General features: G+C 45.1%; 1 protein-coding gene across 6 annotated transcripts in view; it reads right to left on the reverse strand.

Annotated features, from left to right (window-relative positions):
• The window catches only part of TMEM50B (transmembrane protein 50B), a 274,230-nt gene that overhangs the window by 37,826 nt on the left and 209,888 nt on the right, over positions 1-26,516 (reverse strand). For 5 of the 6 annotated variants that reach the window (XM_069202465.1, XM_069202466.1, XM_069202468.1 and 2 more), the window contains 2 exons: positions 21,691-21,803; positions 13,938-14,005 (listed from right to left, as the gene is read on the reverse strand). In XM_069202465.1, coding sequence (XP_069058566.1) covers positions 13,938-14,005; positions 21,691-21,803 — 181 coding nt within the window. Of the gene's footprint in view, positions 1-13,937; positions 14,006-21,690; positions 21,804-24,728; positions 24,776-26,516 lie in introns of all 6 variants that reach the window. The other variant, XM_069202470.1, reaches the window with a different exon arrangement.

Raw genomic sequence — 26,516 nt, forward strand, 5'->3', positions numbered from 1 at the left:
CTCCAGTAAAGCCTGCACCTCAGGGTGGGAACATGGTACTATCTCCTTAGGTTAAGGGAGATACTGTGGTTCGGTATGAAACAGATTTGGTCCCTATGGACCTGAACCGACATATAGGGGAGCAATCTACATGCTAGAATCTTACTTAAGTGTTTAGCATGGACAGCAGGTGTAATGCGGAGATGGGTGTGCCCAAGACCTTTGTCTTAGAGAGAGGTATCACTGTTGCGCTCCTCATGGAGTCGGGTAACCGGCCCATCCTCAGGTACTCAGTGTATAGCAATTCCAGCTTCAAAATGAATTGACCTACAAATGCAGAGAAAAAGTCTGCTTGGAGTCCATCTGGTCCAGGGATCTTGCCTGTGGCCATTTCCTCAGTGGCATGCTTTATCTGCTTCACTGTCACTGGTCCTCCAATGACCTTCTGTGCCTCCGGTGGCAGCTTTGAGAGTGGCAGACGGTCCAGGAATTCATCCTGTGAACCTTCTAGGAGTAGCTCCTGACAGAAGTAGAGCTCCTCACTGTAATCCCTAAACACATCATTAATGGCCCCCGGGGAGTAGATTTGCACCCCCGTAGCTGACCCGGAGATGCCTAATGGGTGTGCCTCAGAGTTCAGGTCGAATGAGCCGTGCCAAGAGCCTCCCCGATTTATCCTCCTCTTCGTGAGCCCGGGCTTTGTAATTTTTATAGTTGTGACATTGCAGGAGTTCCAGCATGGTACTGTGACATTCCTTCGCTTCAGCTCTTCCTCTGTAGTCCATTTCCTTCGTGTTCTGCTCTTCCTCTATAGTCCATTTCCTTCGTGTTCTGCTCTTCCTCTGTAGTCCATTTCCTTCGTGTTCTGCTCTCCCTCTGCACTCCATTTTCCTTCATTTTCTGCTCTCCCTCTACACTCCATTTTCCTTTGTTTTCTGCTCTCCCTCTACACTCCATTTTCCTTCGTTTTCTGCTCTTCCTCTACACTCCATTCTCCTTCGTTTTCTGCTCTCCCTCTGCACTCCATTTTCTTCGTGTTCTGCTCTTCCTCTGTAGTCCATTTCATTTGTGTTCTGCTCTTCCTCTGTAGTCCATTTTTCCTCCTCCGCTCTCTCCCTCGTCCATTCTTCTTCGCTTTTCCTCTGCTCTCCTCCTGCCCTTGCTCCTCGTTTTTCGCCTCCTTCTCCTGTGGTTTTTCCTCTTTTTCACACTTTCCCTTCTTTCTCTTCTTTCCCTTCTATCTGACCCCCCCGCCCTCTGCTTTCCCGCCGCCAGCCCGGTGCGGCCCCGCCCCCCCTGCTCCCATTCGTCGCCCCCCCTCCCGCCTCCAGCTGACTCCTCCTCCCCCCTCCCTCTTATGGCAGCCGCTGTGCGGCCGCGCCGCTGGCGTGCCAAAGGCAAGCCTGTCTGCGCCAGTCCGCGCCTGGACCGCGCCCAGCGCCACGACCCCTGGCCCCCATCACTCCCAAACCCCGCAGCGCCGCTACGACCCCGCCTCCCTCCACCCACTCAACCCGGGACGTTCTACAACCTGCTTCCAAGCCAACCCGAAACGCACTCATGGATCCTTCGCATGTCTTACCTGCAAGCATACCTTCCACCGCGACTGCACCCCGCCCGCCAGCCCACGCGCCAATAACCACCTCAAATGCATCCTCATCAATGCACGCTCCGTCCACAAGCACGCCATTGAACTATGGGACCTCCTGGACTCTATCGCACCGGACGTCGCATTCATCACTGAGAACTGGATGAACGCCTCCTCGGCCCCTGACATCGCCATAGCCATCCCCGACAGCTACAAGATCGCCAGGAGAGACAGCACCAACCAAGTCTGAGGAGGAATCGCCATCATATTCAAGAACTCCATCAACGTCACCACCTCCACTGAAGACACCCCCCTCGCTGCTGAACACATGCACTTCCAGATCCACACCGACCCCAGGACCACCCTCAGGGGAACTCTCATCTACAGACCCCCTGGTCCACGCGCCCTCTTCAGCTAATCCATCACAGGCTTCATCTCCCCGCACGCCCTAGTCTCGCCGGACTACATCCTCCTCGGAGACCTCAACTTCCACCTGGAGCAGAACAGCGACACCAACACCACCACCCTGCTCGACAACCTTGCCAACCTCGGTCTCAAGCAACTGGTGAACACCCCCACCCACATCGCCGGACACACGCTCAACCCCATCTTCTCCGCCAGCAACCACGTATCCTTCAGCCACTCCTCCGTAATACACTGGACTGACCACAGATGTGTCCACTTCACCTTCAGACGCAAGACTCTCCACCTTCGCACACAACCCATCTCACGCAGACATTGGAACAAAATCTCCACTGAACAGCTACTCTCCACTCTCAGCCACAACCAACCTACCATCACCACCGACGGCAACAACGCAGCCCTCAGCCTCACACAATGGATCACCAACTGGGCTGACAACCTCGCACCCCTCAGACGCCTCCCAAGACAGACCAACACCAGGAAACCTCAACGGTTCACAGACGCCCTCAAGGAATCCAAAAAAAACTGCCGTACCCTCGAGAAAACCTGGCGCAAAGACCACACCGTAGAAAACATGTCTGCCCTCAAAATCGCCACCCGCGAACACCATCAGCTGATCCGCGCCACCAAAAGAACATCCTTCAAAGACAGACTGGACAAGAACACTCACAACAGCAAAGAACTCTTCAACATCGTCAAAGAGCTTTCCAATCCCAACGCCAGCTCCAAATCCATCACGCCCTCACAAGAACTCTGCAACTCCCTTGCTACCTTCTTCCATCGAAAGATCACCGACCTACACGACAGCTTTGGTCCACAGACCCAGCCAACCACCACAGAACCCAAAGCCCCAGCCATCACCCTCAACGCCTGGACACACATCAGCGCGGAAGAGACCAAAACTACCATGAACACCATCCACTCCGGTGACCCCTCGGACCCTTGCCCCCATTTCATCTTCAACAAAGCCGACGACATCATCGCCCCCCTATCTCCAGACCCTCATCAACAGCTCGTTTGCATCTGCCACCTTCCCCGAGAGCTTGAAACACGCGGGAGTCATCGCTCTCCTGAAGACACCTACGGCGGACCCCAGCGACCTGAAGAACTTCCGCCCCATCTCGCTCCTCCCCTTCCCGGCCAAAGTCATCGAGAAGACCGTCAACAAGCAACTGACCAAATTCCTCGAAGACAACAACCTGCTCGACCCCTCCCAGTCCGGATTCCAAGCCAACCACAGCACAGAAACCACCCTCATCGCAGTCACCGATGACATCAGAACTCTGCTGGACAACAGAGAAACAGCCGCCCTCATCCTCCTCGACCTCTCGGCTGCCTTCGACACTGTCGGCCACCGTACCCTAATATCCCGCCTCCGCTCCACCGGTATTCAAGGACAGGCCCTGGACTGGATCGCCTCTTTTCTCTCTAACCGCTCCCAAAGAGTCTACCTCCCGCTGTTCCGCTCGGATCCCACCGAGATCATCTGCGGCGTCCCACAGGGCTCCTCGCTCAGCCTGACTCTCTTCAATGTCTAAATGAGCCCCCTCGCCGACATCGCACGCAAACACAACATCAACATAATCGCCGACGGCACCCAGCTGATACTTTCCCTAACCAAGGACCCTACCACCGCCAAGACCAACCTGCAGGACGGAATGAAAGGCGTCGCAGAATGGATGAAACTCAGCCGCCTGAAGCTGAACTCAGACAAAACGGAAGTCCTCATCCTCGGAAACACCCAGTCCGCCTGGGACAATTCTTGGTGGCCCACGGCCCTGGGCACCGCACCAACCCCCTCAGACCACGCACGCAACCTCGGATTCATCCTGGACCCGCTTCTCACCATGACCAAACAAGTCAACGCTGTCTCGTCTTCCTGCTTCCTCACTTTCTGCATTCTCCGAAAGATCTTCCGCTGGATCCCCGCCGACACCAGAAAAACTGTGACCCACGCCCTTGTCACAAGCCGCCTGGACTACGGAAACACCCTATACGCAGGAACCACCGCAAAACTCCAGAAACGTCTTCAGTGAATACAAAACGTCTCCGCATGCCTCATCCTCGACACACCCCACTACAGCCACATCTCCGCCCACCTGAGACACCTGCACTGGCTACCCGTCAACAAAAGGATCACCTTCAGGCTCCTCACCCACGCACACAAAGCCCTCCAGAACAAGGGACCTGAATACCTCAACCGTCGCCTCAGTTTCTACACGCCCACCCGTCAACTTCGCTCCACCAGCCTCGCACTCGCCGCCGTCCCTCGCATCCGCCGCACCACGGCAGGTGGGAAATCCTTCTCCTACTTGGCGGCCAAGACATGGAACTCCCTCCCCGCCAACCTCAGGACCACCCATGACCACCTCGCCTTCCGGAGGCAGCTCAAGACCTGGCTCTTCGAGCAGCAGTAACTCCCACCCCCTAGCGCCTTGAGACCCTCACGGATGAGTAGCGCGCTTTATAAATATTATTGATTGATTGATTCGCTTCAAGAAGCCTATGATGTGTAAAGGGATCTGCTCCTAAACAACTGTTTAGCACATGAAGTATGGCATCTAGAGTACGTAGCTACTCATTTAGTTCCCTGCAGACTCTGACTGACTGTCCCATGCAGAGGCCACAGATCACCACCTTAAAGGCCTCCTATTCTATAAAGGCAGATGATGCAGAGTCTCGATAACTGGTAAAATACTCTGTGATGGTGTTGTGAAGGGATTCTCTGTAGCAAGCATCTTCAAGTGCTGTCGGCTGGAGTTGCCATGTAAGTATCACTGGTCTATCATTGATTGACAGGAACCCCAGAAGCAGTGGGGTGTGGGCAGAGAGGGTGCGACCAAGGTATTCAGTAAAAGTCACGTATTAACTGAAACTCTCTGAGCACACATCTGTCTAGCCTAGGGTCAGTGCATAAATGTGGGAATAGAAGGAGTAGTCCCAGTCTATACCATGATGAGTGCACTACACATCAGTCAGCTCTCAGTGTTGTAACCACAATGCTATTCTATTAGCCTGTGGTCCAGGTAAAGGGGGGCAGCTGAAGCGGTCCAGGAGCATGTTTGGGTCACAGCTGAAGTCACCCTTCCCTCCCCAATGAGCAGGTCCCTGCTTGCTTGATGCCCCAAGGGTGCAGACAGTGAATGGTCCTTATTGGTTGCATTGATGCTCCCCAAGGTCACCTCCTTCCCTAATAGTCTGCTCCTGACCTGAACTTATCACCCTTCCTTATCTATTGAGGAGTGTGTACGTTCAAATGGAGTCCTAGCCCTGAGCACACATCTGTCTAGCCTAGGGTCAGTGCATAAATGTGGGAATAGTAGGAGTAGTCCTGTTCTATACCATGATGAGTGCACCACACATCACTCAGCTCTCAGTGTTGTAACCACTCATGGAAGCCTTCTGCTATTCTATGAGCCTGTGGTCAAGGTAAAGGGGGGGCGGTTGAAGCGGTCCAGAAGCATGCCTGTGACACAGCTGAAGTCACCTCCCCCAATGAGCAGGTCCTTGCTTGCCAGATGCCCTAAGGGTGCAGATAGTGAATGGTCCTGATTGGGTGCATTGATGCTCCCCAAGGTCACCTCCTTCCCTAATAGTCTGCCCCTGACCTGAACCTATCACCCGTCCTTATCTATTGAGGAGTGTGGAAGTTCAAATGGGGTCCTAACCCTGATCTGCTTAAGCAGAGTAAGAGGTGGCATACAACTGGCTGCACCACACACGCCACAGCCGCTCCACTTGTATTCCCATGAGATGGCATCGCAAAGTGCACCACCTGCATCTAAGATATTTATGAATATTGTGCTGCTTAGATTCAGACCCTAATCCCTGGATGTTCCAAGTCAGACTCTATTCCCTGGATGTTCCAAGTCATACAAATGAACCTTGGGTTCCTTGTATCTGTCTAGTCAATCCTGCCATTAGTTCCAAATAGCCACCCCCAGACCAACCCCAGACTCACACCTCCCACCTCAATAAACTTTACACTCCCTGAGGCAAATATGCGTCTCAACTTCGAACTCCCCATACCCAGGGCAGGCCAGCAACAGCCGAGTCCCCAAACGTACTGTTACAGAGTCATATGCAAGGCTCACTAGACTCCTAGGAGTGGCCAAGTGGTGAGGGGGCAGGCAAAACTACTCCGACACCAGCATTCCACTCCGGCCTTCTCAAGGCCTCAAGCCCCTGTTCTGGCTGTTCAGGGACTTAAGTTTGGGCAGTCACCTCACCTCCCATATACAGGGCCGTAGAATAGTGGCAGGTGGTGTTTGCAGTTGTCCTTAGTACCTCACCAACTGTAAAGTATTGCAAAGGACAGCATACCAAGTTCTGCATGTTACTACCAAATTAGAGAAAGTCATCAAATGATTATGGGGTCACGACAGGGAGACCCACCACCATCCAACACAGATCCCTCCGACTCCGATGACTGTCTCTCCAATGGACAGCTGATTTCTGTTTCCGAAACTGACTGTACCATAATGTATGCTGTTGTCTGAAGTGCAGCCGCACTCTCTCTCCTGTTCAGCCAGGCTCCTGGTTGGGTTCAGTGTTCCTCTGCTTCTAGCCCTGCTAGGTTTTTTCCTAGGTCTCTGCTTGTTCTGTCCAGTCACCCTTCTAGGGCCTGGTGGGGTTGTTCTTGCTCTGTAGGCATCCAGCCTGTCCTGTGCCGCTTGAGGGTCTTCACAAAAGTGAGCTAAACCATCCCGGAGAATCTTCAGCTTGGCTGGGAATATCAAGGAATACTGAAGGCCCTCTTCCCTAAGTTCCCTTTTCACCTCAAGGAAGGAGGGCCTCCTAGCCTGCACTGCAGCAACATAGTCTGGGAACATTTCCGATGATGTATGGACCTTCTGTTCGTGTCTTTTTCAGCAGAACATCCCTATCCCTGAAATGGAGTAGCCTGGTCAATAGTGGGAGAGGCCATTGGCTAGATGCTGCTGGAAGTTTCTAAGGCAAAGAAGGCTATTAGGAGGTTTAGGGTAACTTCTGTCGACAGCCAGTGTTCAAGGTAGGACACCATGTCTCTGCCTTTTGTTTTTTCTGGGAAACCCAAGATATGAACATTGTTCAGCCACTTGCGGCCTTCTGCATCTTCAGCTCAATATTCTAATGTATTCACCCTGTAGTTCAGGGTTGTGCCCTGTAGGGACAGCTCCACTTGTGTAGGATGCATTTCTTCAAACCCATGCTCTACTTCTTTCACCTGGTCCGCTAGGTTATGGTGGTCAGCTTTCAGCAGACCCAGTCCCATTGGGACAGCACTAATGTCCTGTTGGAGTGTGGATTTAGAGTCTGCTATAGCCACTAGTATTTTGTCTAGTAGAAGTTGCAGGGGAGGCACTGTGTGTTCAGACCAGTCGGCATCCCCAGATGCAGTCATGGTGGGATCACTTGCACCCACTTGAATGCTAGACTGTCTAGACCCAGGTTTCCCCAAGTCAACAGGGAGTTTCGTAGGTTCAGGTGAGGGCAACAGAAGAGGAAGAGGGCAACAGAAGAGGAAGGGTGCAACCAGACTGTGTAACTGGATAGAGTGGCAGTTCCCGATGTCTCTCTGCCCTAAGGCAGCAAAGCTGAGAACGGTGTGTTCTCCAAATAGTCAGGCCCAACATTGGGGCCCCCCCTGTGGCGCCGCCCGCTGTCCCTACACTCCTTATTGTTGGTCACATGGGGTCTCACCACCCAAGGGGGGTGTTTATACTGCTCCTATAGTTCCTTCCAGGGGCAGTGCTCCAACTAGTCCGCCTCCCACTCTGGTGGCCTATATCAGGCCTGGCATATCTGTCTTACCCACTACATGCTTAGCAGTACCAGTTCTGATGGTGTCAGGGCAACAAGCCAATCGCTACTGATGCGTGAGGGCTGTAAGGGGCCTCTCACCCCACCTCTGATGCCACCTGCCCTGGCCCCAATGTGGTTTCACTTGTTCCTTCAGTTATCCAGAAATAGAAGGATGCCAATGGGAAGGTCTGTTCGGGTGTCTGAAGTGAGGCCTTCACTGTTGTTCTCTGCCGCCACTTCCAGCAGCTTTGGTCATGAATCACCTCCCCCACTCCCCTCAGTCCAGTGATGGCCATCTAAGGTCGCAGGGGTTGCTGGGTGTCCAGATGATCTTAACACTCACCGGTTCCAAGGCAGGAGCGTCACGGTTCATATCTCGCTTCTAACAGGGTTTCCATCCTCCGGGGTCACTTGTTCAGCCTCACCACAGTTCTCCAAGAGACGTCAATCATTGGTGGTGGCTCAGCAGCTACCAGCAGGCAATGCTCCTCGTGCCACTGCGTACCCATCTCCCTGTAAAGAGCTAAGAGGTCCAGGGTGGAGCTAGGTGGGGCCGTAGAGCACAAGGCCAGATTAACCCCCCCAGGGGTATCAGGAGCTGCCAACCCTGTCTGGGGCAGAGCTGGGAGCACCCCACAACTCCAGGAGGGGTGTGGCCAGAAAAGGAGGGGGTCTGTTTGGCAGTTGCACTTCTGCCTCCAGTTGGTGCTATCGGCCACACAGATCTTGGTGCCTGTCTCCTGCTCGCGCAGTGCAATGGTCAGGGCTCTAAAAGTCACTGGTGTGCTCCGGATGAGAGCAGTATTCACTGGGCCTCACCTCCGCGTCTTCCCTTATTTTGCCACCTTTCCACAGCTGTACATACTGGGGCTTTAGGTAGCCGTAAGCAATAGTTCCAGGGTTGGAATGACCTTTTCAGCATGTGCAAACCTACTAACTTGCATGTTTTGGGGGTTTTCCCAGGCTGTTCTCTAATCCTTCCCATAATGCGAAAATGTATTCCTGACAAGGGCAGAAGTAAACTTTCTTCCAGGGGTGGGTCAAAGTGGTTGGAAGGAAAGTGAACTTGTAAACACTCAACAGATTTTCGCATGAGTAGATCTACATATACACATTTGCTCATGCTAAAAAGCAGTCCACAAATATTTTCTAGGAGTACAATTTCCTGGCCTACTTCTGTAATTTCTTGATAATGCTAGGACATATATCATTGGTGCACTTTTGTGACTTTAAGAATTGGGGCCCTAATTAGGTCTAGCATTAACCAAGACCTTTTGTTTTTATTAGAATTCTGTTTCTCTATATATCTGCTGGCTTCACTATGAGTGACAGCATTGTTCTCTTTTACAAGGAGCATATCAGCACACAAAGTAGTTTTGTTCAGTACCAGGAACTGCTTTGGCAATGTGTGCATTTTGAGACCAAAAATATTTTTGCGAGTGTTTTTTATAAAAGGGATGGCCCTGTAGCTCCCCCAACAATAATGTTTTACAAAAACCATGTCAAAACAAGACATGCATTGACAGACTCAAAAGGCTGACCACTAATGTTGGACCTACTGGCTGCTTTGCCAATGCTTGTTTATTTTCATGTTTCCCATAATCTTGTTGAAACTGGTTACGCTGATTTTCCATTCTGAATATTTTTGAAAATCCTGGCATGCATCAATACATTTTACTCTGTGATGCTTCAAAGAAGTGGTACCTAAAATTTCACAGGATTTTAGAAACACTTTTTTCCTAGTTGCATTTTTTGTGAACCTTTTATTTTAAAAGCGAAGAATTCTCAATCTTGCTTTCAAGCTTCTGCACATGTTTGCTTCTACTCAGAGAGCATTCTGGGAGCATTTGACGTAGCCTCATATTGCTGAACATTGCAAACCTATGTACACATTTTAAAAACTACTATCATTGGTAAAAACACAATATACACACAAGCATGGAGAAGTCTACATGAGCTGGTATCATTAGCAACAGAAAACACCCAGTGGGGCATATCAGGAATAAATGGCCACACCTTTTTGTGCGTCAAGAAGAAACAGTTTTGTCAATTTAAGACACAGTGACAACTGTGTGCTCCAACATCCAATCATTATACCCTGAACAAAGGGTCACACTACAAGCGGGGCAAAGGAAAACAAAGAACACACTACCTTGAAGCAAACTAAGATTTATGGATTTTAGCTACATATAACAGTGACCTTTAATGTAGTGCGATCCAGTAATTCAACTAAAGCACACCACCAAAGAAAAAACACGTTTAATACTAAAACCAGACGTATACCTCATTTTGAAAGACAAACAGAAGGACATAAATCCCCGTCGATGAAAGACAGCTAACTTTTTGGAAAATAAATATTCCAAGTCACATTTAGGGAAACAAAACAAAAACCATTCTATTCAGCTCAGAGGTCCAGACAGGGATAAACTGCTATACTTATAATTTACATCAAATGTTTTGCATACTAGCACATGAGAACAAAATATAACACACCTCCTCTCCCAGGAACAACCTGAGAATAACACAAACGCAAAGATACTTGAGGCTGAGGAGGCCCTGAAGTTACAAAAAAGGAACGAAAGTAGCCAATCCTGTATGACAGATTCCAACCACAGAGCAAATATGTTACTCCCTGCTGTCCAATGTCTGCAGAGACCCACCAACTACAATAATGAAAAGAGCAAGATCACTTTCCTTTTAAAAAGGTTCCTAGGGAGGTGTGGGGGACAGAGTTTGCAGTGCTCTCGAACAGACATGGTCGCATGGGGCTCCAGTGCATCTTTTACAATGGGGCCAGTAACAGTGACAGAGGTCCATGAAGGAAGGAAACTGGGGCACACATATTTAATCAGAATCGATGGAGCCCTCAATAGTCTGGATGGAACACTCCAAAGCACTTTAGATCGCTCGCAGTAGCTGCAGTAGATCCATCCTCCAAGCCTGTAAAAATCCAAAAAGGTGCCTAAGCAGGCTGGAGTGGCTCATTAAGTCTTTTTCACTCTCAGGGCACAAAAACACACAGCATATTCCAATGGGAGGATGAGGTCGTCTGAAGTTAAGTTGGAGGAACTCACTAGAGTAATTTTTGAGGTTCCTCAGGGTTTCAGCCCCAAGGAGAGCAATGACCACCTGCAGTTGACTGGTGTGGCAACAATAGAAATGAGGAAGTAAAAGTGTGTGTTGGGAAAATTGTGGAATGCAGAGAGCTTGAAGAATTTGTGACTGCAGCCTGATGTGACTGGTAGACAACAACACAACAGAAAGACTTTTTCAACCTGCAAAGGTCCTTTACCTCACAGTAGAATAGGGAAGTAGATGAAATAGTGCCAGGTTGAATCCTTGGTGAAAGACCGACTGCAGGAATTGGCAGTCACCACCAAATAATGAAAAGGTGTCTTCAATAGAGGACAGCCTGGAAGAATTAAAAAACAGATTGACACAGATGGCGGCCAAAGCAGGTGGTATGAAGCACAGGCTTACAAAGCTACAGGGCCGAATGAAGGAGCATGATGGGCATCCAGCAGCAGATGAATTTAGAGTGCTGCCATGCCAGCAATAGTAAGACTAAAGAATGATGTGGGAGGCTTAACACAGCCTAGGCCTTGAAATGGAGGATTCCAGTGGTGATTCCATTGCCTTAACCCAGGAACATCAAACACCTTATTACAGCAGTTACTACCAACTGAGGGGCTGGGATTAGGAGCTAAAACACAATTGGAGGCTCACAAAGGAGAAGACACTTGAAGCACGGACTATAACGCATGAAATTGGATCCACAACACACCAGGAGGCTTTTACCACTTTAGTTTCTAAAATCAGAGTTAAAGCTGATGCAATAAGATACTGAGGTTCCCTGATCTCAGCAAAACCACTCAAAACAAGAGGCGTGAAATGCAATCTGTAGGTCAGAATAGCTGACAGTGGGGCATGAAGCTGCTGTATGATACTGAGCCAAACTCTACATCAAGTATGAAGGGTAAGAATCCTCCTTTAGAGATCTACAAGCAATGCAGTACTTAGTGGTGTCGTAGGTTTTCTTTTAGCGCATACAATGTGCATCTTTATTTTAGCTTCAGGCCTGCGGCCTGTGCCCTTTTACCTAAATACATGTTTTATTTGTTTATTTATTATATTATATTATATTATAGTACAGCTTGCTTTTTAGCAGGGTTGTTTTTATATTCTTGTCAGTTCCTTTGCACGACATTTCATTCTGTACTCTGCCAAAGGCAGTCACTGCACACAACAGCTTACTTGGCATTGCCAGTCCAAGAGTTACAGAGTCAACCTTCTCAACATAAGACATATTATCACTCAGGCCTGTTCTCAGAACACAGCAAGTTTTGTTATATAAACAGCACACAGGCTGAAGAAGGTTAGAGGGGACATTTCAGCCAACCATCTTATGCAGTGCACCACTTTGTCAACAGCTCTGCCAACCGGGAGGACTGCCAGCAGACCAACAGGCAGACCCTTGCTCTACAGGCATGGGGTCGGGGGCTCCTTTAATGGACTAGTAGGGGCAGAAGGACTAACATTGCTATGTTCTCATGTTAGATGCTAGAAGTGTAGGTAGGAATTCTAGGATTCATGATTATGTCAGAATGCTGGGACGGTTTATATATTTTACTCTAACGGTCACAATCATCAATATATTATGCTTCATCTTCCTAGTAATTGCAGCTCATGCCTTTTATCATAGAATGCAGTTTCTTCAATAAATGTATTGAAACATATCCTGCATTTCTCTGTATGTCTTCGCATGTGTGAGACTTGTGCAAATGTTAGAAAGGGAAAGATTTGTTCCGACACAACTTCCCTTAGGAGCCGAAGTGTCATGTTTTTAGGCTGCCACAAATCACCTTTATTTTCTACGTTTAGGCGAGGTGCTGCTTGCTAGCCGAGTGGGTCAGGCCCACAGCTTCCAGTCGGCGTGGGACTGTCTCAGTCACCCACGCACAGTGGTGCTGCCACCCAATTCCAAGCAGTTTTACCCCCACGATAAGTGTCATATGACAGTGGCTGGCAGGAACCTTAAGATCAAGATGTGTGAGACTGAGGTGGACGAGTGAGGCAGAATTAGACCAAGATTGAGAAGTGACTCTCTTTATTGGATTTTAAGTTGGCTGCTCGATGAACTGGCCAGTCACCTGTAGGGTAAAGAGGTCAATGGAGATCAAAGATATTGTAGTAGTAATGGTTTACATACCTCTATTTCCTCCACCCCCATGGTTTGTTCTGGGTTCTTATTACCATTTAAAAACTCAGCAAATCCTTCTTACTGTTAAAAACCGAGCAAATGAATGCTGTTTAATTAATTTTCTCAGTGATGCAAGAAAAGGTTAACAGGCAAACATTCAGGAGCTATTTTAATTTTGCTGATCTGTGATTACTGAAAAATTCAATAAGCAATACACGTTATATGGGACAAAAAGGACATGTGATAATTCTTTGTGATGTGCTTCATCCACCAAGTTCTAAATAATAATCTTTATGTTAAAAAATAAAAGAACAGCCCATAATTCTCCTATAATAAAATAGCCATACATTCAAGCTATATATCTTCAAGTGCATCCCTGTGAGAAAAGAGGGCTCATCACTAAGTATATTTAAGGCTCCCAGTTTTGTGCTTTTACTGATTTTTACAAATAAATACAGGCATAAAACAACATGCTTCCTTTGTGTATTAATTTTTAAAAGTAGAAAAATACTGAAAATTATGCTTATAATGATTGACTCTGCATGTCGTCTATTGTGAATTCCAAGACAACATATCCATGGGGAGTTGAAAAACAGATTAAGTTATCTTTAAATACAGGAATATGTTAAAACATATTTGTAGAAAATTGCTAATATTTACCTATGGGTGTATTGTTTTGCTATATTTGGCTGCTGAATATGCTAAAATGAGACCGGTATCAAAGTATGAGTGCATGTTTATCGGTTAAATAAATGTGGAAATGTACCTTTTTTTACTCCACTGATTCGCAAACCACAAAATGACTATGGATAAATACTAATAAGATGGACAAAAAAAAAATATGGATAAATACAGACAGAAATGTTTTTTTTTTTTAAATTAAAAATTCCATAAGACCCGGAGCCCTAATTATATGGAAGAATTACAGTTCAGTATTAATTGCTCTAGCAAAAACAAACCTACCAGTCCTTCCTAAGCAACCATCACTGTAGCTGTCACCTCTCACTTGCGCATTTGATACAGCATTGATCCTGAAAACCAAGACAAACAAATATTTAATTACGCTTTTAGAAGGAAAAATTAACAAAAAAGAAAAATCAAAATAAGGTCTGGAGCATTTCTAAATTCTAGATCAATACCTAGCTTAAGTACATGAGAGGCCCTACTGTTTGTCGAATCAAATAGTTCACCTAGTCGTTTCTGATATCCGCTGGTGTAAAAGCACAATTTATACTTTTTTCAGTGTACCAAGACAATTATTCTATAATCCGGGTTTTTCTGGTCAACCCAATTTTAAAATATTTTGTTTTAATAATTTGAGTTTTAATACTTTGTCTTACAATGAGATGACCTTATAAGTCTGCACTGAACAGCTGAAGGGGTTCTGTCCTCAATGGGTGCTTCATTCCACATTGCTGTGGTAGTGAACACTTCAAACTAAAATTATTTTGGTACATCATTTCTGTCACTGGTCTAGGTCAAATGACTAGATTTGGAGAATATTTGATGCGGATCCACTATTAAAATAAAATATGTAGAAATTCACAGAATGGGGCAATTAACCAAGAAGATACAAGATATCTACACTCACTGTTTGTAGCGAGCAAACTGCTTCCCGCCAGGCGACAATGGTGCCAGCACGCTCACACTCAGTCTACTATTTAAAATTTCTCCACACCGCCACCAGTATGTAAGAAGCAGCACACCATTTCCTTTGCAGGTCAGTTTAATGGCACAAAAAGAACAGCACATAGCAGTAGCCTTTACCAAGATGAGGGTAACTCTATTGGTTGCCAAAGCAACAGGCTTGGTTGAAGAACATAAACAACAGACCTCAACTGCAGGGAGCATTCTGTTCAATACCCATCCTTCTCAGTTCATACATTTCCATAGCAATCATGATAATAGGAGGGGTTCCACTGTTCCGCTTCTTACATACTGGTGATGGTGTGGAGAACAAATATATATATATATATATATATATATATATATATATATATATATATATATATATATATATATATATATTTATCTACACACACATGTATATATATGTTACTGCTGTCATAAAAGATTCACCTGCTGAGTAACAGATTAATAGAACCAAGCAACTGCCCAACGTACACATCCAGATGTACAAGATATGATGAGGAGAACAGACATGGTCAAATACAGTTGATCTGCTACGCAATGACAATTGCTAGGTAGATGACTATGTTCCCGGGATGCCAAACTGCTGATCGTGCCAATTACTCTTTTTATCACTTTTGACTAGGCTTGCAATAGAATGCTTTAAGCATCAAGAGAATATGCAAACCTTGACTTGTGCTAAATAAATGAAGTCATGGATCTGTATTCTTTAGTGACCAGGTTACACAAAGATTTGTTATTAATATAAGATAAAGTGTAATAGGCATAGCCAATAGGTTGCGCTTTTGGGACCTTATAAGTATTTAGCCATGCAGAAAATTAAACCTTTATCAGAAATAAACTGTTTTGGGCATTCCATCATACACTCGGCATTAGACTGTAATGGTCAGAACATCCTACATGTGGTCTAGAGGGAACCAGAATAAAAATAGCATTTGGAAGAAACATGGTCATGTAACCATATGGATAGCCACTAGAGGGCATAACCACAAAAAATAGAAAGGCAGAGAGCATTGAATTGTAACCTATATTCAGCCCCAGAGGTCATAGTGCATTACACATTTTCAAGCCTGTCAGGCCTGATAGAATATTATTACAAACAAGGGCCCTTAGAACACAAACTACTCCAAGGTGTAAAGCAAATGCTCCAGCTAGAGAGCCTTAAAAGACACTGAATGGTCGGAGAGGTTATGATTTTTTGGGTACCTCCAACCTCGTGTGAGGCCTCCGAAGATGAGATGGACAGAAAGAGCACATTGAACTGAACGTTTTAGTGGTAGTTCCATTGTCCTTGGACCACCACAGGCTGAGTTATGGACAAAAATGTGTTGTGAAAGGAATGACCCGCAAAGCATTACGGGGGCGAGTTTCCGAGTGTAGTGAATATTGTACTATCAGCTCTCCAGCTGTGCAGGGGATCCAGGTTGAGGGTTTCCCTTGTGCTTTTTCCTATTTAAAAGGTGCCAGCTTGTACATTTTTTTACTGCTAAACTTGGGAAGAATTTAGAAACGGGGCTGCAAATTTAACAGGTGCTCATGTGAAGTGCTCCAATCTTCCAGTCGAGTTTGCGCTATTTAAATAAATAACAAAAAAAAAAAGACTCCCCCTCCAGTTTGCCATAGGAAGAAACTCCATACTTCCGAAGCAGAAAGGCAAAATAAAAAAGTAGTGCAACAACACTGCCTGGCATCAGCATCCCTGACTCCTTAGAACCAAGGTCTTCAAATTGTTTTGCTCTGAGGCCCCTAAGCACACCGCTGCCAAAACTTTGTGGCAAGGATTGAAAGAGTAGGACAGACAGGGCTGACCTTATGAGATCATATTAGGAGTACCTTTTCAGTAGCTCATGATCCACACTAAATATGAGTCTTATAAAACAGCAAATACATCAAACAAAAAAAATTATTGAACCAAACATACTGCTACCCATAATTAGGTGGTTATGAGCCACTTGCACTCCTAGGCCAAAATGCAAGTGCAACTACTGCACTAATGAGAACTGAAGTCCTGCGTAGTAGGCTATCACCTCTGCCTCTTTCACCACTTCCCCACATTCCTTAACATAGCACAAATGTGGAAACACGCTCTCTATCCCTTTCAAGAAAAAAATGAGCTCCCAACGTCACCCCCTTTTCTCCGCAAGGGTGACCTTTTTCCTAATGCTAGAAAGGAAAATAAGCCCCCATGCCCCTTTTTTAAAGTGAGACAGTCATAACTGTGATGCAATGGGCCCCTTAGACTCCTGGGCGCCAGTACTGTTACACCTTCTTCACTAACGATAGCTACTGTTTTGCAAAAGCGGGCGTCTCAACTGCCCTTTGATTAAAATAAGGCCACATCTCCTCTCCCAATCCTCTCTGAAGCCAAACTAAAGTGTCTCCTCTTCTTCAAGTTTCACAAAGTGTGCACTAAGCCCTAATGCAAGAAAAAAATCATAGCAGATCAGCAATGATTAGGATCCAGTTGTCTCTTCACACCGCTGGACCGTGGCACCACTTTACCTGCAGGACCAATGATACTTTCTGCCCTTTTGAGTTAAAACAAGAAAGGATGATATAGGCCCTAACACAAGCAAGGACAATGGGCTCCCACTCTTCTTTTTTGTATTATGACAGCCAATATTGGGGTGCAGTGGTTACTTAAACTATTGATCACAGTGCATCCTGCAACAAAAGCAGCAACAGCCCTTCGGAAAAAAAGCCCCATATACTGCTCCCTTCCTATGGGGCATCTCTCTAAGGAAGCTGTCTGTCCATCTATAAACAAAACAAAAAAAACGAGCTACCACACAGTGCCCCCTCTTCTTGGCCATATCTTTGACACTATCCGCGGAACTCACTTCTTTCCACTTTCTCTTGGGACATTGCTCTGAGGCCCCAGGGGTCCAGATGATTAGGGTGAGACTGCCCCCAAAGTGAAAGGGGAGGTCAGAGAGTTAAAGAAGAAGCTGGCCTTCTCACAAGGCTTTAATTGATGGCATCCATTAAAGCTTCATGATGACAAAGATTTATTTTTAGGAGGTGAAATAAAGTTGCTATCATCCTTTCTTGCAAAACATTTTCCATTAGGTGCAGTCTGATTATGTTTTGCTAAAATATCGATTTGTAATTCTCTTGTTTTATCTCAAACACTACATCATTTTGAGGCAGCATAGATTGTACTGTGTTTAATACTATTTTAAAATAATGACTTACATAATCAGTGCTTTCTATCACAAGCTGTAACCTCATAGCACTATAAATACACAAGTCAGTATTCCTCACTGTGCCAACTAGGATTCAATTATGTGCCTCTCTGTCTCATATACACAGACATCTGAAGTGACTGCATTAACCAACTGTGGTGTCATAATGTTAAAGAGTTCATTTCTCACTGATCAGTTTAACTTGCGATTACTTTCATTTAAGCTTTGTGTGTGTTATTTTATATTAAGTTAAGAATGCAATAAACAACAAAATACTGTCAGAATATTTTGTTTTGGTTAGCTACCTCTTTCACATTGCCACCACTTTCACTGACCCTCGCTCCCATTGCACTCTGGATCACAGTTTACTTTTATGCACTTCCAGTCTTGCTTGTAAATGAAAATAGCCTCACATGCCAAATAAACAGGGTCACACTTCCAGGTAATCTTCATTTACAAGTACTTGCAGAGGTTTTTGCGTCCCCACCACCACAGGGAATGCAGCCACAGACCCCCGGAAGGACACACCCCACAGTTGGAAGACCTCTGCCTTAGAAGGAGTGCTAAGGAAAGGATCTATTGCTGATAGTGTGGAAGAGCAGCAAGCATTTGATTCCTCTGAGATGTCTTGACACCTACGTACTAGCTAATATCACCCCACAGCTCCCTGGCTGGTCAACAAGAGCCTTGCCTCTATAGAGAGGTAGCTGAGGAGACTACTACCTCGTACAGGACAGCCTCACAGGAGTCACTGATTCCTCAGTGAAGAAGGACATTTCTGAGACCCTACAGAGGTTTTCAGGCTGGGGCCAAATGGGGGTAGCCTCTCTCTCTCAGTCTTTAATTTCTGACCCCTTCTCTCACTACCTCTGTCATCACTCAGTGCCCCTCCTTCTTGCTTCAACCTTTTGTACCAAACTTTTCTAACACACTTTTCATAATAACTCAATATACTTCTAGCACGTGTCTTACCTCCCTCTATCTCATTACTCTTATAACTCTCTAATTCACCTCTATCTCTGTAATAGCCTTCCCGTCTCTTTCTCTACCTAATCCTTGTATCTCAACTTCACCTTTCTCACAAGACCATATCTCTTTCTATCCTTTACCCCTTCTCTAAAGTTCTCTCTGAGTAATCCATTTGTCTGACCTGTTTTCCTGTCCTGCATTAAGTTTTGACCCTCTCTCAACCTCACAGTTCATTTTTGTCTGTCTTTCTTTCTGTTGTATCCATCTCTCTGCTTCAGAATAACCTAAAACTAAGCAGTGTTATCAATGTCTGTCTTTCTTTTAGTACGGTTTGGCTGGCACAACATGCAGCGTGAGGATTTGCATGCTTTCTTTCTCCCAATTCTTAAGTTTCCACACATAATACTATACTGTTTGTCATCACAGCTGAAAATGGATAATAAATTCAAAGTAGTTGTTCTGAGTAGGAAGGTCCACAATAGGTCTTGCCCCTAGCCCCCAAAATCTTTACGAAGGCAACTCCTGACGGGAAGGCAACTCCTGATCTGGGCCACTCACAAATCCCCAGGAGGAAAGCAGGAACTCTGTGCCTCCTAATGGTAAGTAAAAAATGAAAAGGGATCACTCCCCTTGTAGAGATGCTTCCTCCCTCCACATTCCATTTGCACTACTGCTACCTCATTATCTGCACACCTCAGTCTAAAACCTTACCCATCTCTACCACTCTACTTACATTTTCCTTTTATCTCTGTATCTATCTTTTGCACCATCACACCTTTATCCATTTACTTTAATCTTTCCCTAGCTCTCTATCTCACCTCTATCTCTACCGCATTTCTCTCTACTTCACCTTTTTTTTTGCTATTAACTTCTCTTTACCTCTCTCCTTCCCCACTTCTCCCACTCAGCAGTCAGTGGTCACCAAATAGCCAGAGAGATATACAAAAAAGGAAGATGGGATAAGAGACAAGGGAGGCAAAGAGAATTAAGAAGAAAATGATCAGGTTTCATTCACTAGAATTATGAAAATCTTCAGAATAGTGCTTTGATTTTCACTGTTACAGCAGAATTCCAGTTGTGAAGGTTTTTAAAAAAATGTATTTGTGATTACTGATATCCAGCAAATAAAGCTACAACGCAAGCACTATGTGCATGTCTTCTTTTAATATTATGCACTTGTCACTAAACATCCACCAAGCCACTCTTGTTGTGTCCTTTCTATATTGAAAGAACAGGCTACTTTATTTATTGAATTCCATGTAAAACATTACTGGAAGACAAAACAAAGGAAGCTTGAAGCGCAAACAAGCATTGGCAAAGCCAAAGGCCTGGCCAAGGGAAGCTTGTCATTTTTTCAGTTACCATTTTTTTTACAGTATTGTCAATAGAAATCAAACATTTACAAGTAAAAAAAGAAAGTAAAAAACAAAGTCTCTGTCGAAAAGGTTGTGTGCACACATTTGCACAGAAAGTATTAAAAATGCACCCATTTCCAACAAAATGCCATCCCTCACACACAGTACAAGATAGCCAATGGATGAGGCAGGCTTAACCCACTACCCCAAGCTATATGCATTTGGGTTGGGGGAAGAGCAAAATAAGATTAAGCCTTAAACAAACCACTGGAAACAGGGGGCTGACCACCAAAAGCCCCTTTAAGTATGTATGTATATTTATTTTTAATAAAACATAAGAAAACTAATAGCAAAATATGATTAAGCCTTGAACAGACCACTGGATAAGGGGGGCTGACCAAAAGCCCCTCTAAGTATGTATATATGCAACTATATTTATTTTTAATAAAACTTAAGAAAACTAAGGTGGTCTTTAGGACAGACCTAAAACTAAGCAGCCTTATCAATGTCTGTTCAAACTTTTGTTTAGTACTGTTTAGCTGTAGACGCCATGCAGAGTGATGATTTGGCTGTTTTTCTTGCTTCTGTTTCTTAAATCTCAGTGCATAATTCATTATTCTTTCTCATCACAGCTGAAAATGGACAATACATTCAAAGAAGTTGTTCTGAGCAGGGGGGTCCACAATATGCCTTGTCATAGCCCCAAAAATCTTTACGACGGCACAGCCCACAGCCACTGGGAAGGCAACTCCTGATTTAGGATACTAGTCATTCAGAAACCCTCCTGGTGGGGAGAAGACTCATTCGTAGCTCCTGGAACCAACAACCCCTGGGAGAAGGGGCCTCCTAATGGTAAGGCAAAAATTAAAAGTGATGACTCCCCTATTAGAGATGCTTTCGAGCACCTCAAGAACACACGTTTGCATCATGCACAGACCGTGTGTCCACTTAAACCACACTAGGAAGTGATGCATAACGTTAATACTTGCAGCAGGGTTGGCATGGATGAAGAAGGATGTGTGCCTGCCTCTAACACCTTTGACGAGGATCCCATCCATAAATGCCATAGCACCAAATACTCTAAAGGTCCTGTGAACGAACAAGCTCAAGGGAAAGGCTCAGATATGTTGGAACTGGAAAATCTGTGCTACCCCAGATCGTCTGAATTGGTTCGGCAGACAAAGTGGTTAACTATGTTGCAGGCAGAATCCACAATCCCATAAAAGGAGCAAAGGACTGCTTGTGGGCAGAGGGTCCTTGCCCACTCCTGCAAGGGAAGGTGCTCCTGAGATGAGGAAAGGTATCAACAGGTCCTAATGTTTTGCCAGGAAAATATGCGGGTTAATAAGTTAAGACTGAGTGAGATATGTATAGCAATGCACTGAATGTTATCAATTAAAAATACTTAAAACACAGAAGAAATTAAATTCATACATTTTTTGTAAACGTGACCCTTACTGCACTGCAAGTTGTTGTGTACTTAAAGAAATAAAAATTATTGTATTATTAAAGATTTTAAATTATTATCAATAATTGATAAATGATTCTGTTACTCACATAAAGAAAGCTACTGTGGAGAATACCCCACAAGTGTGAAAGGCATGGTTCAGCTCCTTTGAATCTGAATGGACAACGGCTGCATCTATCAAAATCCACCAACCTGTAAAAAACTAAGGTAACAGCTAAATTAGACAACTAAATTAGCACAGTCATGGAGCACAACGCCAGCAATCACACAATTGTCTATCTGTAGTCAGCAATCATCCGTATAGTCTATCTGTAGTATTTACATTACAGTAGAGTAATAATAATCTGAAAAAGTTCCATTGATGTCCTGGTAGAACAGCAATATTTACGTGGCTTGACAAACTGCTGGAAGATTATGGATCTATTTTTGAGCATGAAGTGAAATAAAACATGGAAACACCAACATATTATGGTGCACTTTCAAGATAAGTTCTCAATGAAACACTTCACCACACAAACGGTAATGCAGTACCCCCCCTTTCTTTTTTACCCTCAAGAAAAAGGGAGGATGGGAATAAATAGAGAAGGAGGAGAAAAGATAAACTGAAAACCTAGAACTGTACTCCACAGTCAGCCAAGATACCACTTTCCACACACCCCTAACTACACATGGGAGACAATAAAAAGTTTACTACAGTATGAATGAGAGAATAGTCCAGTCAGATGTCGCTTGCATCGATCCAGATATATTTGCTCTTTGCTTGGACTCTAGAAAGCCTCGATCTGAATGCACTTACATAAGGCAGGTTTTGTCACCCTCCACAACTTGCAACTTTGCTCGGCTGTGTTGTGTAGCTTACCTCTGAAAATACAATGCTCTTGTTTGTCTTCAAACATAAGTTTACTCGGTTTTGCTGCAATGCAAGTTATTGCTTCTTTAAGGTTAGAATTATGCACGTCCACATTGATGGTAGCAGCCCCTTTGTGGACATTCTCATTTCTCTGCATATTTTCATCAAAAGTCTACTAACGCTGTAGCATCACTTTTCTGAAGAATCCCAGCAATAGAGCAGTCCACGTTATTCAACTCTGCAAACAATGTAAAGTGCAATACCCTATTTCAATCGGCTTGACATCGAAGTTCAAGACACTGGGATCCAGACATGACACGAACTCTTAATGCCTCACTTTGAAACAAGTACTTTTGGAAAGCTTACTCGAAGGCCTCAACCTTCACTGCACCCTTCTCCAGGGTGTTGACCCTTATCTCTTTTCTGCAGATCTTCAAAGCAACTTCCTAATTTTGACCATCCCTCAGTCATTACTGGTCACAGAGGCACTCATGTTCTTTACCAAGTTAATAATGAGAGCCTACCTTGGGTTAAATGGGATGCTAGGTTCTGTCACTCCATTCAATGTATTGGGTGGTCCCAAGTTGAGAACATCAATAGCAGATAAAGTCTTGATTTGCCTAAGGCCTTCAGATTTTTCTCTGTTAGGGGCATTCTGTGGTACATGTAGAGGATTCATCCTCCTCCTGCCTCCTCGTTGTGGACTCTGCTGAATCCCAAAATTCTGGACAGCTGTGGTTCTGTGTCCATCTGTACTCTCTTGTCTTCCCACAGCCAACAGCCAGAGATTGAGTCCCTATAGTTTCTGCCCTATTGCTGCCACCTGCACTTTTCCTGGTCATCCAGATAGGGGACAAATACTAGAGATCCTGCAGTGCTGGGTCACTGCAGCAATCAAAGGAAGTCTTTTAATGAGAGGCTACCGCCGGCCGCCCAACCCTCCTTCCCCCCAGATGGCCAGGAACAGGGCCAGGAAAGTCACAATCATCCCCTTTGGGTTCTCACCACCCTCTAGCTGTCTGATGTACCATCTTGGATTGACAGAAGAGAGGCAGACCCTTGAGCCAGAGAGCACCACCAGTTCCAAGACCCAGATATGTTCCCCTCGCCCCTTTCTGGGCTTAAGGCCATTATAACTATGCACATTGCCAAAAAGGGAGCTCTTCTGGAAAACTTTGGACATACAAACATTCAAAGTAATTTGATGAGGTGGCTAAACCTATGCCCAGGAATAAACAATAGAAAAGCATACGTAAGAGTACCAGACTTTCAGATTTCCATTCACATTGCTCAGACATAGTGTGCATCTGCCACACTTCTATTTATACACCACATGCTTTTGAATAACACTCCTTGTTTAGGGAGGTGCCTTCAGGTGCTGGTGCAAGTCCTCAAATAAAAAAGGGAGACACTTTGTTGTTAGAACTAAAATTGTGGCTTAGATGTAGATGATCAATGTTTAAGTTATATGCTGCTACATTATTAGGCCTGCAGGTATTAGTTATGTGTCTGGCCTGTAAGCATTCTGCACCATTACCGCCAGGGGCTAACCGTACACAAAACGTCTTTGGACCCTTCCCAAAAGGGACTGTCATGTCAACAATAAAAGGTGTGGTAATGAAGCATTGGAAATAAATAACTTTAATTCAGAACACAATCCACGAAAGCACAACACTTTACATACCAGAAATATCAGCACAAATATTCAGAATACTTTTGAATGCAGGTATTTATGTTTACACATTTAAGTATGTGTAACATTATGCATAATATTCACAGCACAGAATACTTCAAATGATGGTATGACAGATTCCATCTTCATAACTGGCAGCCAGCCACAGACTGGTCTGATCATTTCCCATTTCCATTTGACATTAAGCATAACTGCCCACTTATTACAAGAAAACCAATGATGATGAAAAAGGCTCTCTCTTGCCTGGAAGATGATCACTCCCATAGCAATTGAGGAAATCGCCGTACAAATTCTAGACCACGTCTATCCGACAAAACATCTCTAAATAGCATTCTTGTAATATGAGCACATGATCGGATACAAACTAGATCAACTGGCAGCTATTAAGTCGAGAAGAATACAGTGTAAGCCAAATCAACCTTGGTTCTCAGAGCACATCACCACAGAGAAAAGGACATTAAGGAAATTTGAAGAAGAGTGGAGGAAAAAAACTCTGAACAATCGCTCACAAAACAATATATATTTAGAAAAACAGCAATAACTATGGTAGTAAAATTGCAATACTATAAAAGTCAAATTCTCACCTTCTGCAATGTATCACTCTTCTCATACATAAAGAATATTGCGAAGCCTAGAGCAGAACAAGACAGACTTCAAAAGCCATACGTCACAGCTTCAAATATAGGCAAAATAGGAAACAAATTCGATCTAATATTTAAGTCTCCAATTTCATATTGTAAATTCATGAAAACATGGCAATCTTTTGCTGCCATCTCACATACTGAAAACCCTTCAACCAACAAATTACTTCAGAGATCGTCTCCCGGTAGGAATCATAAAAGAAAATTTTCCAAGACCTTTCCTTTCTTGTCTCTCACAGCATTTCTGCTACCCGATCGCGATGCGATCGGTCAGCAGAAATGCCCACGAGACACCAGGGATTTTTTTTTTTTAAAATATTTCAATAAGGGGAGCGGCCCCTTGGACAAGGGACGCTCCCCATGGGGGCAAATGATTTCTAGGCCATTTCTGCCCCCCCCCCCCACCTTCCCGAGGGTAGAAAACCACTTGACACCAGGGATAAAAAAATTTTTTTTTTTTTTTTTTAATGTTTGGGGAGCAACCCCTTAGGCAAGGGTCGCTCCCCGGGGCCCAAATTATTATTAGGCCATTTCTGCCCCCCCACCCCTGGGGCGGATCGGCCTTGTGATCTGCCCCCGGGGTGGGGGGGCAGAAACTACTAGACACCAGGGATTATTTATTTTATATCATACTTGCACATAAGGGGAGCGGCCTCTTGAGCAAGGGCCGCTCCCCAGGGGGGCAAATGATTTTTAGGCCATTTCTGCTCACAAGACACCAGGGAATTTTTTTTTTTTTATACGAACGCATAAGGGGTGCGGCCAATTTGGCAAGGGCCACTCCCTGGGGGGGTTGGGGGGAGCAAATATTTTAGGCCTTTTCTGCCCCCCTGGAGGCAGATCGGCCTAATTTAATTAGGCGGATCTGCCCCCGGGGGGGCAGAAACCTCTAGACACCAGGGATATATATATATATTTTTATTTACTTTATGTTTTTATGTATGGGGAGCAACCCCTTAGACAAGGGTCACTCCTCTGGGGGCAAATTGTACTTAGGCCATTTCTGCCCCTCTTGGGGGCAGATAGGCCTATTTTTGTTAGGCCAATCTGCCCCCAAAGGGGGCAGAAACCTCTAGACACCATGGATTGGTGTGTGTGTATGTGTGTGTGTGTTTTGTTTGGGAGGGCAGCTCCTTGGGCAAGGGTCGCTCCCCATGGGGGCACAATACTGTTGGCCATAACTGCACCCCTTGGGGGCAGATTGGCCTATTTTTGGAAGGCCCGTCTGCCCCCAAGGGGGGCAGAAAGCCCACCAGAGACCAGGGAAGATATTTTTTTTTCAAAATAAGAGGTTGTGGGGTATGGCCATACCCCCACCCCAAATAAAGGGGGCCAAAGTTGTTCTGCCCACCAGTGGGCAGATTGAGCAATTACCCTCGATCCACACCCCTGGGGGACAGAAAATCAACTAGATGCCAGGGAATTAAAAAAATAAGAAAATAGTGGGGTGGTGGCTACCAACCAGTATGGGCCTGGTTATGCCCCACCCACCTCAACTGAAGGGGCTAACAGTCTTTCAGCTCTCGCCCGCACACTAAAACATCTTATCCCATGGCAAGCAAGAGGACATTTGATTATTTTCGGTTTTTGTTTTACATTTGGGCCATGAGAGCTTGGTAACTCTCAAAATCGTCCCACCTGGAATGGTGAGGGGTGCATCTTTTTTTACTTTGGGACGCTTCCATGTAGAAACATCCACAAGACCTAGACAGATCTGAAAACTAAACATCT

The sequence above is a fragment of the Pleurodeles waltl genome, chromosome 8 (genome assembly GCF_031143425.1).
Source record: "Pleurodeles waltl isolate 20211129_DDA chromosome 8, aPleWal1.hap1.20221129, whole genome shotgun sequence".
Taxonomy (NCBI): Eukaryota; Metazoa; Chordata; class Amphibia; order Caudata; family Salamandridae; genus Pleurodeles; species Pleurodeles waltl.